Raw genomic sequence first — 13,002 nt, forward strand, 5'->3', positions numbered from 1 at the left:
AGCTGTGAGATCTTCCCTTGATGTTAGCATAGCTGACTGGTGAATATGGAACTGGGGAAAATAGCAAAGCACATAATAAGGAGATTTGTCACTATAAGAGAAGCATACAAGGTTACTTCTATTTGTGTTTAGAGCAGTGGAAAACTCAGTTCTTTCTCACGATGAGAATTTTCCAGGCACTCACTGTACTTACTTGTTCAGCAAGTTTTCAATATGTTGATTTAAATCCCTTGCTTGAAATTATTGTGAATATTTCCACATTTGAAAATATCACAGCAGGCTGTAATTTCTTTCATAAAGAGCAGCAAATATAAATGAACAGTTTAAATGATTGCCATAGACCTTTAAGAGTCATGGTGACGTTTCATGTTGAGATGATAAATTGATATTAGGAGCATTAATAGGTGCTCCTGATAATACTGAGTCTGATATCTATTAGATTTTCAATCTGTACTCAATCTACTTCCAAAAAGAATTTGAGTCAACTTGAAATAAAAAATACACTAATGTTAAGATTTCTAAAATAGAAATAGAGGATCATACATTATATAGATCAGTAATATATGTTAACAACTCTAGATTATATAAATATAACTCTAAATAAACATAAAGAGTTTGTATTTCAAATATCAGTGGCAGCAAGGCAGAGTGGTAATACCTATAGCCTTCCTAGAGTCAATGCCCTGCCATTTCATTAATGCTATGTTTCTAGGGAAATAACGAGTTAGTGTCGTCTTCATCACAAGAGTTTCTGTGAAGTTTCCCTAAAATGAAAATTTATACACACACTGTCCAAAGGCCTGTGTATACAGAAAATTATTAAATGAACTCAAACCAAGAGGCTAAATCAAGAAGGGAAGTCAGTGGTAGATTGAAAATGGGCATTTTGAAAATACTTCTTTAGAATGCCCTGCCTGTTCTCTACACAAAAATGTATGCCTGAGAATAATTTCCCCAGACAGATTCAAAGGAAAATGTTTTTCAGCAATGAATCTGGTAGATTGATGGCAACCACACCCTTCCTTTCTCACTGATGAACAAAACAGCAGGCTGAAAATTGGTCATGGAATTCAGATTCTTTTAGTACAACGAGAGACTAAATAACATACAGACTCTCCAAATAAGCATATTTTATTTGTCTCCTAGCCCATGATATCTGACAATGCCTTTATAGACACTCTATAAATATCAACTAAGTTAACTAGTCAAATGAGGTAATAATGTTTTGTCAATAACCGTAAGAGTGGATCAGAGCTTACTTAATCTTGTATACTGATGGTTTTGTGGAAATAGGTACTCGTGGTTTGGATGGTCCCCCCGGGCCAGATGGATTGCAAGGTCCCCCAGGTCCCCCTGGAACCTCCTCTATTGCACATGGATTTCTTATTACACGCCACAGCCAGACAACGGATGCACCACAATGCCCGCAGGGAACACTTCAGATCTATGAAGGCTTTTCTCTCCTGTATGTACAAGGAAATAAAAGAGCCCATGGTCAAGACTTGGGTGAGATAATCAATATTTAATTTCCTACTGTGCATTTTGTTTTTGTTTCAGAAATCCTGTTGGGTTCTAGAGTAGCCTTGGCCAAAGTGCCTCTCTCTATTCTTTTGGGGCTTCCAAACTGAAAACCATGCCAAAGGCAACTGAATATATTCACCATGATTTTTAAATAAATAATATTTAACCTTAAACTAAAAGCATTAATTAGCTCTTATGAGTGCAATTCTTGGCCTAAAGCAAATCATTTCACAAAGGCCACATTTACTTTTAGTTAGATTAGCTATTAATGAAACAGTTTCACTGGGCTCTTTGCAGTATAGCAGCTGCTTGAGTGTGCAGTGTTTATAATTCATGGGAGATAGTTACCTCATCTTTGAAACTGGTCTTCATCAAGTTCATAAGTTCTGAAGAGAATCTTGGTTTATAGATCAAAGAAAGTAAGGTCATTGCTTAATTATGCTAGTTTGTAGTTCCTAAAATAAGTACCTTAGCTTTATAAAGTATTACTGGAGTCATTTAAAGCTATATAAAGTATGACATTTCTGTGCAAAATCCATTTCATTTAAAGTGCTCCCATGTATCTTTTCTATACTGGGGTGGACAGCAAAGTTGATGGGATGACACTGGACTGAATCACTCTCAAGGACTTTTCCATCCCCATGAATTCTTTTCCTGGAATTTTGACTTTGGATGTTGAAGTCCCATTGTCTTACCTGGGGCTGCGTGGTGTTTTTTTGTTGTTTTTTTTTTTTTTGAGACGGAGTCTCCCTCTATCATCCAGGCTGGTGTGCAATGGTGCGGTCTCGGCTCACTGCAACCTCTGCCTCCCAGGTTCAAGCAATTCTTCTGCCTCAGCCTCCCGAGTAGCTGGGATTACAGGCGCCCGCCAGCATGCCTGGCTAATTTTTGTATTTTTAGTAGAGACGGGGTTTCACCATGTTGGCGAGACTGGTCTTGAACTGCTGACCTCGTGATCTGCCCACTTCTGCCTCCTAAAGTGTTGGAATTACAGGCGTGAGCCACCACTCCCAGCAGGGCTGCCTATTTTAAGACTGACTATCCCCTTTGCCTTCATAACGACTTTTAAGAAGATAGTCGGGGCTCCCAGTTTCTGGAATCTTTATGATGAGAAGCTTCCTGAGGTCTCATTGGCTGGGCCATTCATTCTGTGGAAACGGTTCTGCAGCAACAGAGACCCCGGAGGTCAGCTTTACTCCCTACTTTTAGAAGGCATATGGCCACACCTGCCAGCCAGTTCTGGCCCACCAGAGTAAGGATATTCACTTACATGTAAGTCAGTGGTCATAGGTCATTTTATGAAACCAAATAATGTAAGGGTTTGCCCAATAGCTTTCTTCTCCGTCTTCTTTTTTTTCCACTTATATTTCCTTTTTCTCTTTTTCAACTTTCCTCTGCACTTTTCTTTCTCTTTTTCACTTGGTTACATATTTTTAAATTTTATAACTGACAAATCTTCATTAAATTAATAATTAAATTATCTTTCCATAATTTAATTGAATAATAAATATCTAAATAATTAATTTAATATCTTCAGGTAATTTTCTCTAGTCTTTCTCCTATAAAATTCTTCTTTTTTGTTCAATCTCTCTACACTGTCAGACTTATAATCAAACTTTAAACTTCACATCCCTAACCTACCAGGTCAACAGAGGAAGCGTTAGAAGTTTTGAGCACTACGAAATTAAAAAATGTAATGCAAAGAGAAGATAGAATCTGCTATCAGCATGTAATTATAACTTTTCGGAATCCATGTATTTGCTCGAATAAGAACAGTCAGATTTAGAGTCTATAAATAGACCGTGACTCTGGTAGTTTAGGCCTCAGACACAGGGAAGGCCATGACAGAGCCTAAGATCCTAGGAATGGTCCTGGATTGCAGAGGCTTTGCTGGGGCTCACACAAGGATCACATTGGAGGTATCTTGATGACTAAGCAAAGATAGAGGCAGCTGTAACTTTGATGTTAAAGAAACAATTACCTCCTGATCGAATAAATGCAGTCTGTGTTGAATTAGTGGAAGGATTATACAATGTAAGAAAGAGGACGGAGAAGATGGATTAAATACTAAAGCTTTTCTGTCTGGGAGAAAAATAAAACATACTGAGAACCATTAGTCTATTAAAGTCTTATAACTGTAGGGTATAGAGGGCTTTGGGAGTATATGGGATCACTCTCTCTTCAAAAATTTGGAGACTATATCCCAGAATTCTGCATCATTGTGGGCAGCCACAGGTGCAACCAGATACTCCAGATACTTCCATCATTATGGGCCTTCCTTTTATTTACCTTTCTTTTCTCTTCCTTATAAGACCGGGTATTTTCAGCTCTGTCCCAAATTAGGCAGTAGAATAGTTTTCTTTTTAAATTACTTTATAATGTACAAAGCATTTTCATGTCCATTGTCTAATTTAATTTACACAACTATGATTAAGAAAAATGTATAGAAATATTCTGCTTTTTCATTTTACACACAAAGAGACTGGCTAACAGGTTAAATAACTTACTGAAACCTTATACAGTTAGAAAGTGATGGAGGTAAGACTTGAATCCAACACCTGCCAATTCTAAATTCATTTCTTTTTAAATTTTCCCCTGTTGTTCACTCTTACAGGACTGTGAGTCAGTCAGGTTTTTCTTAACCAGTTTTTTAAATGCATAAATTTCACTAAATCAATGATTTTCAACCTAGGGAATTTTCTGAAGACTCCTAGTCCTATGCCAAATCTATTGTATAAAAATTCCAAATAATTCTGACAGTACAGGTTTGAGATCTATTAGTCTTTTGTCAGTCATCTTCAGTCTGAGATAAGCATACCCCTTTGAATATATGAAGAATTTCCAAGATGCACGGAGGCATAATTTTTTAAAAATCAAATTTCAACTCCTTGACTTTTATATGTATTTTCTCCTAAAGTCAATCTGACTTTAGCAGATGTGCTTTGGGCAATCTCCTTTCCCATATCTCCGTTCACTGTCATGCCTTCTCCACTTTGTAAGAGTCATACTCTTGCACATTGCCTTGAAGTATGAAAACCTCTGACAGACAAATTCAAAGGGATAATTCAAAATAACAGTTTTGCTAAAGATACAATTACTTTTAAATCCAGCAATCCCATTACTGGATATTTACCTGAAAGAAAATAATATATCAAAGGGATAGTTGTACTCACATGTTTATTGTAGCACTATTCACAATAGCAAAGATATGGAATCAACCTAAGTATCCAGCAAAGGATGAATGGATAAAGAAGATGTGGTGTATATACACAATGGAATATTATTCAGCCATATAAAAAAATGAAATCATGTCATTTGCAGCAACATGGTTGGAAGTAGAACTCATTATCTTAAGTGAAATAAGCCAGGCACAAAAAGACAAGTATCACATGTTCTCACTTATATGTGGGAGCTAAAAATTTGAACACATGGAGGCAGAGAATGGAAAGACAGATAGCAGAGACTGGGAAGTGTAAGTGTGGGGAAGGGGGAGGATGAAGAGAAGTGGGTTAAAGGATACAAACATACAGTAAGATAGAAGGAATTAATTCCATATTTGATAGCAGAAGAGGATGACTATACTTAAAAAAAAATATTGTACATGTGTGATGTATACCCTAAATACCCTGACTTGATCACTGTGCATTATATACATACAAAAAATGTTCATGAACCCCATTATTTTGCATAAATAAAAAATTAATAGTTTTGTTAATGTCTCCATTAACTCAAGCTCTGTAATTCACTTTTAATCCATCTTACTAAGAAATACGTTTCTAATAAAAGTTTATTGTAATAATTATATAAAAATTTATAATATATATATTTTTATCAGTTATGAATTAATAATAATAACAATAACAGGTCAAAATAAAACGTTTAACGTGTAAAGTCTTATAGTCACAAAAAGTTTTTAAAAAGTATTCAATTTTAATTTTTGAGAAATATGATAGCATGATCAATAAAAAACTTTCAAAAATAAAAATATGTTACATTAGGATAAAACTGCGTGAGAAAAGTGGAAGGGAAATATAATTTTTAAATGTAGAAGGAGCAGTGTATAATTTCCAACTGTTAAAGACAAGTTTATATATTTTCTATAATGGTAAATGTTAGATCTCAAATCATTATATTGGATGCATTTAAAAGAGTGATATAAAAGTTTGTTCTTAGATATCAATATTCACAAAACACCATAAATGAAAGCTGGCAAGGTAGAAATGTGGTTTGCAAATTCCCAGTCCCTACTATTACAAAGTGGAATACAGAAGAGTGGGTGTGGAGCTGAGAGACAATAGCTAATATCTTAATACTGGCACAGTATCAATTTAAACTTATGATGAAATTTAGATATCAAAACTTTAGATATTTAACTTTCAAAAGTGTAAGTGCATTTTTCATCATTCTTTTGTGAGTAAATGAGAAAAGAAAGGCTTGATCACAAGTAAAAATAACCTCTCTTGTCCTACTAGCTCTGAATTTCAAGGATTAGTTTCTTTCTTTTTTTGGTTTGCTTTCCCCTCACATCTTTCCTTCCTATCTTATTTTTTTCCTTTTTACGTATTCTTCAAACCTGTCTGCGGTGGCTCTGCACACTGGCCAGTATTACTATTGTCCCTAGGCCTAAGGAGATTGCAAATTCACACAAGATACACACTGAGGATGTCTTAGAAGAAGAGAGGGCAGCCTGGAGCACGAAATATTGATAATATATCGTAAGGACTCAGTATGTGTCCTTCACTTGCACACAATGAATTACTAAATATTCTGCATAAGACACCATTGTTTATAAGATGCATCACTAGTTTAAAAACAGCATTGGGAAATAATATAATGAGCTACCACAATAAATATTAGCATACATTATAAAACACATCCTAATTTTATAAATGTTAAAATATGAGTAAATCTTAGATTTAAGAAATATAGTATATTTATTACCTATGAAAAGCTGGCAAGTTTCCTCGAAAGGCTGTCTGCTATTGTTTTAGAAGAAACTAAAGTATCATCATCATGCAGTCCTTTATTGTTTTCTCTCCAAATCTTTCTAGGGACGGCTGGCAGCTGCCTTCGTCGCTTTAGTACCATGCCTTTCATGTTCTGCAACATCAATAATGTTTGCAACTTCGCTTCAAGAAATGACTATTCTTACTGGCTCTCTACCCCAGAGCCCATGCCAGTGAGCATGCAACCCCTAAAGGGCCAGAGCATCCAGCCATTCATTAGTCGGTAAGGTATTGATTTAGCTGTGACTTTTACCAATCCCCAGTTAATTAGCTAGTCATATTTGAGTCCAAAGCTAACAATCTGATGATATTCCTCCTAGGTTAGGTAGAACAGAGGTACCTCTTACTATTCAATTAAGTATTTAATTTGACTCATATTTATTGGTGGTCTGCTTTTGACCAGGCCCCCATGATAGACATAGTGTAATAGCCAGATAACTGACAGTGTAGTACTTATTTATTACATAAATTTGTCTAATATATACCAGATTTGGGCTAAGTTCTACAATAAATATAATAAAAATGTTATGAAAGCATAGGGAAAGAGATGTTTAATTTCAAATGGAGAAATCTGGGATGACCATATGGAAAAAATATGTCTTGAACTGATCAGTCCTTGAATGACTAGAAGGACTTGAGGCACAGGCAGTTATAAAGGGGAGATATATACTAGGCAGATAAAATGACAATAGGTAATAAAGTAATGTATCTAGGGTGTAGTATGTAAAGGTTATGTTGGGAGAAAAGATTGCAAAGTTAGCTTGGGCGCAGATGGTAGAAGGCCTTCTGTACCAAATTGTAGTTTGAAGTTTACTTGATATGTAACAAGGAGCCCCGAAATATTTTAGAGCTACACTTCAGATTAGATTATAGTGCCATCAATGTGTAACATGGATTACAGAAGGGATAGTCTTGAGGTAGAGAGAACAGTTGGATTGAATGGTATTGCTATAGCCCTGATGTGAGTAAATTGGAACTCACAGTAGGGTACATGTGTCACGTTATTAGGCTAGATAGGATTTGACAGTTGATAGCTATGGGAAGAAGATGGTAGCTGAGATTTGGAGCATGAGTAACTAAGAGGATACCATTAATAGAGTTTTGCCATTTTGAAACCTAGTTTAACTCAGTCTCCCAGGAATATTGGTTATTGCCATTTTTATTCTGATCATGACCCAGGATTTCAGTAACCATAAAGGATGAATTGCTGGAAAGTCTGCTTCCTTTGATAGTAAATATAAAGATTAAAGCTGGTTCAGCCTTAGTAGCAAATTCATGGTGCCCTTTTTAATACATTTTCCTGAATCCTTTGGGAATTTGGGAGTGTGTGAGTGTGTGTGTGTGTAATTTTGTCAGTCCCAACTCTTGGGAGTAAAACCTTGTCTAAATGTATTACTTATTTTGTTAGGTAAACTGCAAAACTGGCCTCAGTAATATGTCAAGAGGTCCACTCATGTTTTTCATTAAAGATATGGAAGGCTCAGCTATATTCATTCTGGCTATTTTACTTGATTTTGTAGATTTCAGCCACATCTCCAAGTGCCTGGGTACCTGCCCAGCATTCTGGATATGTTGTACTTCTCCATATATAGTCAAATGTTTAATAAATGTCCTTTGGACCAAGAATAATGGGTAGAGATTGAGAAAGTGTCCGTTTCTTATATTTTCGAGTCTTTCTGACATTGTTCTTACCACAGTTTCAGCATTACTAAATGTCTCCCCTCCAATTGAGCACTTTGACAACAAGTAGTATGTGCAATACAGCAAGCCAAACTCTTATGGCAATTAAGGCATTGACTATAGGAAGTATGAATAGAAATTTAGGGCAGAATGGAATATCAAAAGGCCATTGCACTGGTTCTGCAGTTTTTTGACAAAAGTTTACAGTTTGTTATGTATATTGGGAGACAATACTTAGCAAATGCAATCCTCAAAGTGCATTTCTTCACCTTTTGTGATCATTGAAAGACACATTAATTGGCTTCCATACCAGGAAGGCTTCCAATGAAGCAGGACGGCTACTTTTCACATGCTGACTCTGTAGATTATGTTCCTTTTCCTTTTCCTTTACCAGATGTGCAGTATGTGAAGCTCCAGCTGTGGTGATCGCAGTTCACAGTCAGACGATCCAGATTCCCCGTTGTCCTCAGGGATGGGATTCTCTGTGGATTGGTTATTCCTTCATGATGGTATTTTACACTCTTCCTTACATTTGTCATAATAGCTGACTGTCCGTTCCATCTACATTTCTTCCCAATATGAGGAATCCCTGTCATTTGCATAACAAGAAGCTTAAACTTCAAACAGCTTCTATCCAAGCACTCTGTTCCCCCTCACACATTTTTTGTAACATATTTTCATAATCTGCCTATTACTTTTTTTGACTACCCTTGGTGTGGATACTATTGTCTTACCTCTGGGCCTGTTCGTTCACTGGATTTGAATCTGGCCAAGCCCAGCACACATCTTTGGATATTCACTAAGCTATTATGGCAGATGGGTATTGCGGCACATTTTTCCTTGTCTTTTATAGCATACAAGTGCAGGGGCAGAAGGCTCAGGTCAAGCCCTAGCCTCTCCTGGTTCCTGCTTGGAAGAGTTTCGTTCAGCTCCCTTCATCGAATGTCATGGGAGGGGTACCTGTAACTACTATGCCAACTCCTACAGCTTTTGGCTGGCAACTGTAGATGTGTCAGACATGTTCAGGTAAAGTGCTTATAGCTTTAATTCAGGTCCAAAGCTTCCTTCAGAGATGCTAGGGAAGAAAGAGACAATTTATGGGTGGTTTATTCTCAACAAATGTTAGGAATGTATTGGATTGTGTACTTTGTTCTTGCTTGTTATTCTCATATACATGACTCAGGTCAGAAAAACAGACTTGATTAATATTAGGTGAGTTTGGTTTGTGATACCTTAGTAGCAATCCTTCAATAATGAAACAGAGATAAAGAAAGGTTATGTGACCTTCCTAATAAGTCAGCAGCTGTTCAACTAGATTGAGGCCACCCCAGGAAATGAAGTTACAGTCTGTCTTCTCTCTCTCAGTTCAGTGGTCTCCTTTCCCAGGATATTTTAAAGATTCTGATTTAATGAGCAAGACATACATAATATATGTACCTCAGGATACTTCAATCTATTGATTTTTTTCAGTTTAAATTTATTTTTCTGTGTTGCTTTTGAATTATCACTACTTGATATTTTTCTTATGGTCCTTGTTATCTATTCATCATCAGTTGCCCAGATTTCCCTCATCCTGTGAATATTAGAAAAATGTATGAGAGAAAGAGAAAAAAATAGAAAATAAGAAGGAGACACAAATATACAAAGATAATAGTGTTGGGGAGAATAGTTACAAAATATCTGTGACCACTAATGGTTCTTAAACCATACTAGTCACTGCATTAGATCATATTGCTGAAAAGTAAACCATTAAGTCACCAAGAGAGCTACTTAACACAAAGAGAATGTTTAGTTATAAATTTGAACCAATAACAGAATTGAAATACCAGAAAATATGGATCTGATTGTCTTATTTCTTATTTCCCAGTAAACCTCAGTCAGAAACGCTGAAAGCAGGAGACTTGAGGACACGAATTAGCCGATGTCAAGTGTGCATGAAGAGGACATAACATTTTGAAGAATTCCTTGTGTGTTTTAAAGTGTGATATATATATATACATATATATATATATATAAATATATAAAATTCCTAGGATGCAATGTCTCATTGTCCCCAACTTTACTACTGCTGCCGTCAATGGTGCTACTACATATGACCAAGATAACATGCTGACTAGTAACCATGAAGATTCAGATGTACCTCAGCAATGCACCAGAGCAAGGTCTCTATTATTTTTCTACTAAAGAAATAAGAAAGTGAATTTACTTTTTGGGTCCAGAATGATTTTCTCCAAGAATTATAAGATGAAAATTATATATTTTGCCCAGTTACTAAAATGATACATTAAAAATTCAGTTAAGAGAAGAGTTACACTGAGTAAAATAAAAGACTGCAGTTTGTAGGAAGAATTATTTTTCATGGTGCTACTAATCCTGCTGTATCCCAGGTTTTTAATATAAAGGTGTTAAGCCTATTTTGCTTTGTAAGTAAAGGATGTGTATATTGTGAACAGCCTTTTAGCTCAAAATGTTGAGTCATTTACATATGACATAGCATGAATCACCTTTTACAGAAAATGTAGGAAACCTTAGAATACAGACAGCAATATTTTATATTCATGTTTATCGAAGTGAGAGAATTTATATTCCTACATCAAGTTACTACTGAGAGTAAATTTATTTTGAGTTTTATCCCCTAAGTTCTGTTTTGATTTTTTTAAAAAACAAACCCTTTTAGTCACTTTAATCAGAATTTTAAATGTTCATGTTACATACCAAATTATAATATCTAATGGAGGAATTTGTCTTTTGCTATATTCTCCAAGATTATCTCTTAAGACCATATGCCCCCTGTTTTAATGTTTCTTACATCTTGTTTTTACTCATTTCTGACTGGACAAAGTTCTTCCAAACAATTCTGAGAAACAAAGCACACACATAGAATTAACAATTCTCTTCCCTGTGCTGCTTATGTAAGAATCTTCCTGTGGTCTCTGCTTGTACAAAACTGGGAAACAACACTTGGTTAGTCTCTTTTAAGTTACAAAAAGCCAATTGATGTTTCTTATTCTTTTTAAATTTTAAATACTTTATTATAAATATTCACAGGATACCTTATTTCCCTAGCTGTCGTCTTCTCACTTAATGTTTTTTAAATCCACCAATATAAATTTAATTAAAGATATATGTTGTAAGGATGGTCTGTTGTGTATCTCTTCAGCCTGTGTGGAAAAAACCCCTGCTCATTTACAGATAGATTACCAATCTGCACGTCAACAAGTCATCTTTTCCCAGGGAATCGGTTTCTCCATACTTTGATCACTCTGATAGTAGATAGAAAACATATAGTAATGTAAACTTTTTCCAATGAAGAAAACTACCTATTGGAAGATATTTCTGAGATAATAAATTTCTTGACAACATTGTGTTAATGGCTGAGAAAGGAAACAACTGGCTTCTATTTGGGGAAGAATTCATTAATAATGTTTCAAGCAGGTTAGTGAGCTAATATTCCTAATGATTAAGAATGAACATGCATAGTTCTCTAAAATAGACAAGGACTTGTTAAAAATAAGATATTAAAAACTTCCATAAAAAATTTATGTTACAGCTAAAAGATAAAACAACCAAAACAATTTTGAGTATTCTAAATCCTAATATGAACCTATGCAAAATCTAAAGCTTAGAATCTCTAGTGGTAAAACTTAGGATCCAAATAATGAGAACTGTCTAATAATGTTGTTGATTCTGGATAGCCAATTGCAAATTTTAGCTTTATTTTTTCATCTAGTCCCCTGCGTAAAGTCAGTAATGAGTAATTGTAAGTGAAAACACCATATCACTGCCCCACAGATTTTTCTACATGGTGTACACTCAAAGGTGCTCCTTCTGTTACAGTCGCAAACACGAATTCCAAAGATTTTGCTTTTTGTAGCTTTCCCTCTCATTTATAGCTGGTTGAAAGCCTTGGCCCAAACAGAATCTCCTTTTTGTTTGTTTGTTTGTTTTGTTTTGTTTTGTTTTGAGACAGGGTCTCCTCTGTCACCCAGGCTGGAGTGCAATGGCGTGATCTCAGTTCACTGCAGTATCTACCTCCTGGGTTCAAGCGATTCTCCCACCTCAGCCTTCCTAGTAGCTGGAGCTACAGGTGCATACCACCACGCCTGGCTAATTTTGTGTAGTTTTAGTAGAGACAGGGTTTCACCATGTTGCCCAGGCTAGTCTTGAACTCCTGAGCTCAAGCGATCTGCCTGCTTTGACCTCCCAGAGTGCTGAGATTACAGGCGTGAGCCACCACACCCATCCCAGAACCTCCTAATTTTTAAATTGTTGCATGTGCAGCTAGTCTAGATGTTTCTGAAATCCCCTAACTATTCCTAGCCCTGCTTTATTGTTTGAAGTACACAAATTCATTCCAGGACGTTAATATTGTTAACCCTCCCTTGCCACGGATTATTCAAAGATTAATCTAGCTGCTCTACTAGTTACCTATGGTGAGTTTTTTGTGTTTTGTTTTGTTTTTGTTTTTGTTTTTTAGGTTTTTTTTTTTTTTTTATCATCTGTGAAAATTCCAGAAGTACTATGGTGAGTTTTACAGTCATATACAATTAATGGTTTTCTCACATTGGCAGGAAATGAGTGAACTATTCTGCTTAATCAGATAGTTTGACTACCAAATAGTTATGTGTACCAAATGTGCTTTTACCAGTTAATGAATCTTTCGTGATTCAGATGTTACTTAAGGACCAAATCCTAGTCTTTGAGTGTGTGTGTGTGTGTGTGTGTGTGTGTGTGTGTGTGTGTGTGTGCGCGCACGCGCGCGCGTGCGCCCGCACGGATGTGCACATGTATCTTT

At 35.9% G+C, this 13,002-nt stretch overlaps 1 protein-coding gene across 2 annotated transcripts in view; it reads left to right on the forward strand.

The window, feature by feature from the left end:
- Positions 1-11,341, forward strand: part of COL4A5 (collagen type IV alpha 5 chain) — a 264,145-nt gene extending 252,804 nt beyond the window's left edge. Inside the window, exons 47-51 of one of the 2 annotated variants that reach the window (XM_074029887.1) lie at positions 1,294-1,506; positions 6,573-6,750; positions 8,602-8,716; positions 9,061-9,233; positions 10,075-11,341. In XM_074029887.1, the coding sequence (XP_073885988.1) occupies positions 1,294-1,506; positions 6,573-6,750; positions 8,602-8,716; positions 9,061-9,233; positions 10,075-10,156 (761 nt within the window). In that variant the 3' untranslated portion in view covers positions 10,157-11,341. The remainder of the gene's footprint in view (positions 1-1,293; positions 1,507-6,572; positions 6,751-8,601; positions 8,717-9,060; positions 9,234-10,074) is intronic. The other variant, XM_065538251.2, reaches the window with a different exon arrangement.
- Positions 11,342-13,002: the final 1,661 nt, after the last annotated feature.

The sequence above is a fragment of the Macaca fascicularis genome, chromosome X (genome assembly GCF_037993035.2).
Source record: "Macaca fascicularis isolate 582-1 chromosome X, T2T-MFA8v1.1".
NCBI lineage: Eukaryota > Metazoa > Chordata > Mammalia > Primates > Cercopithecidae > Macaca > Macaca fascicularis.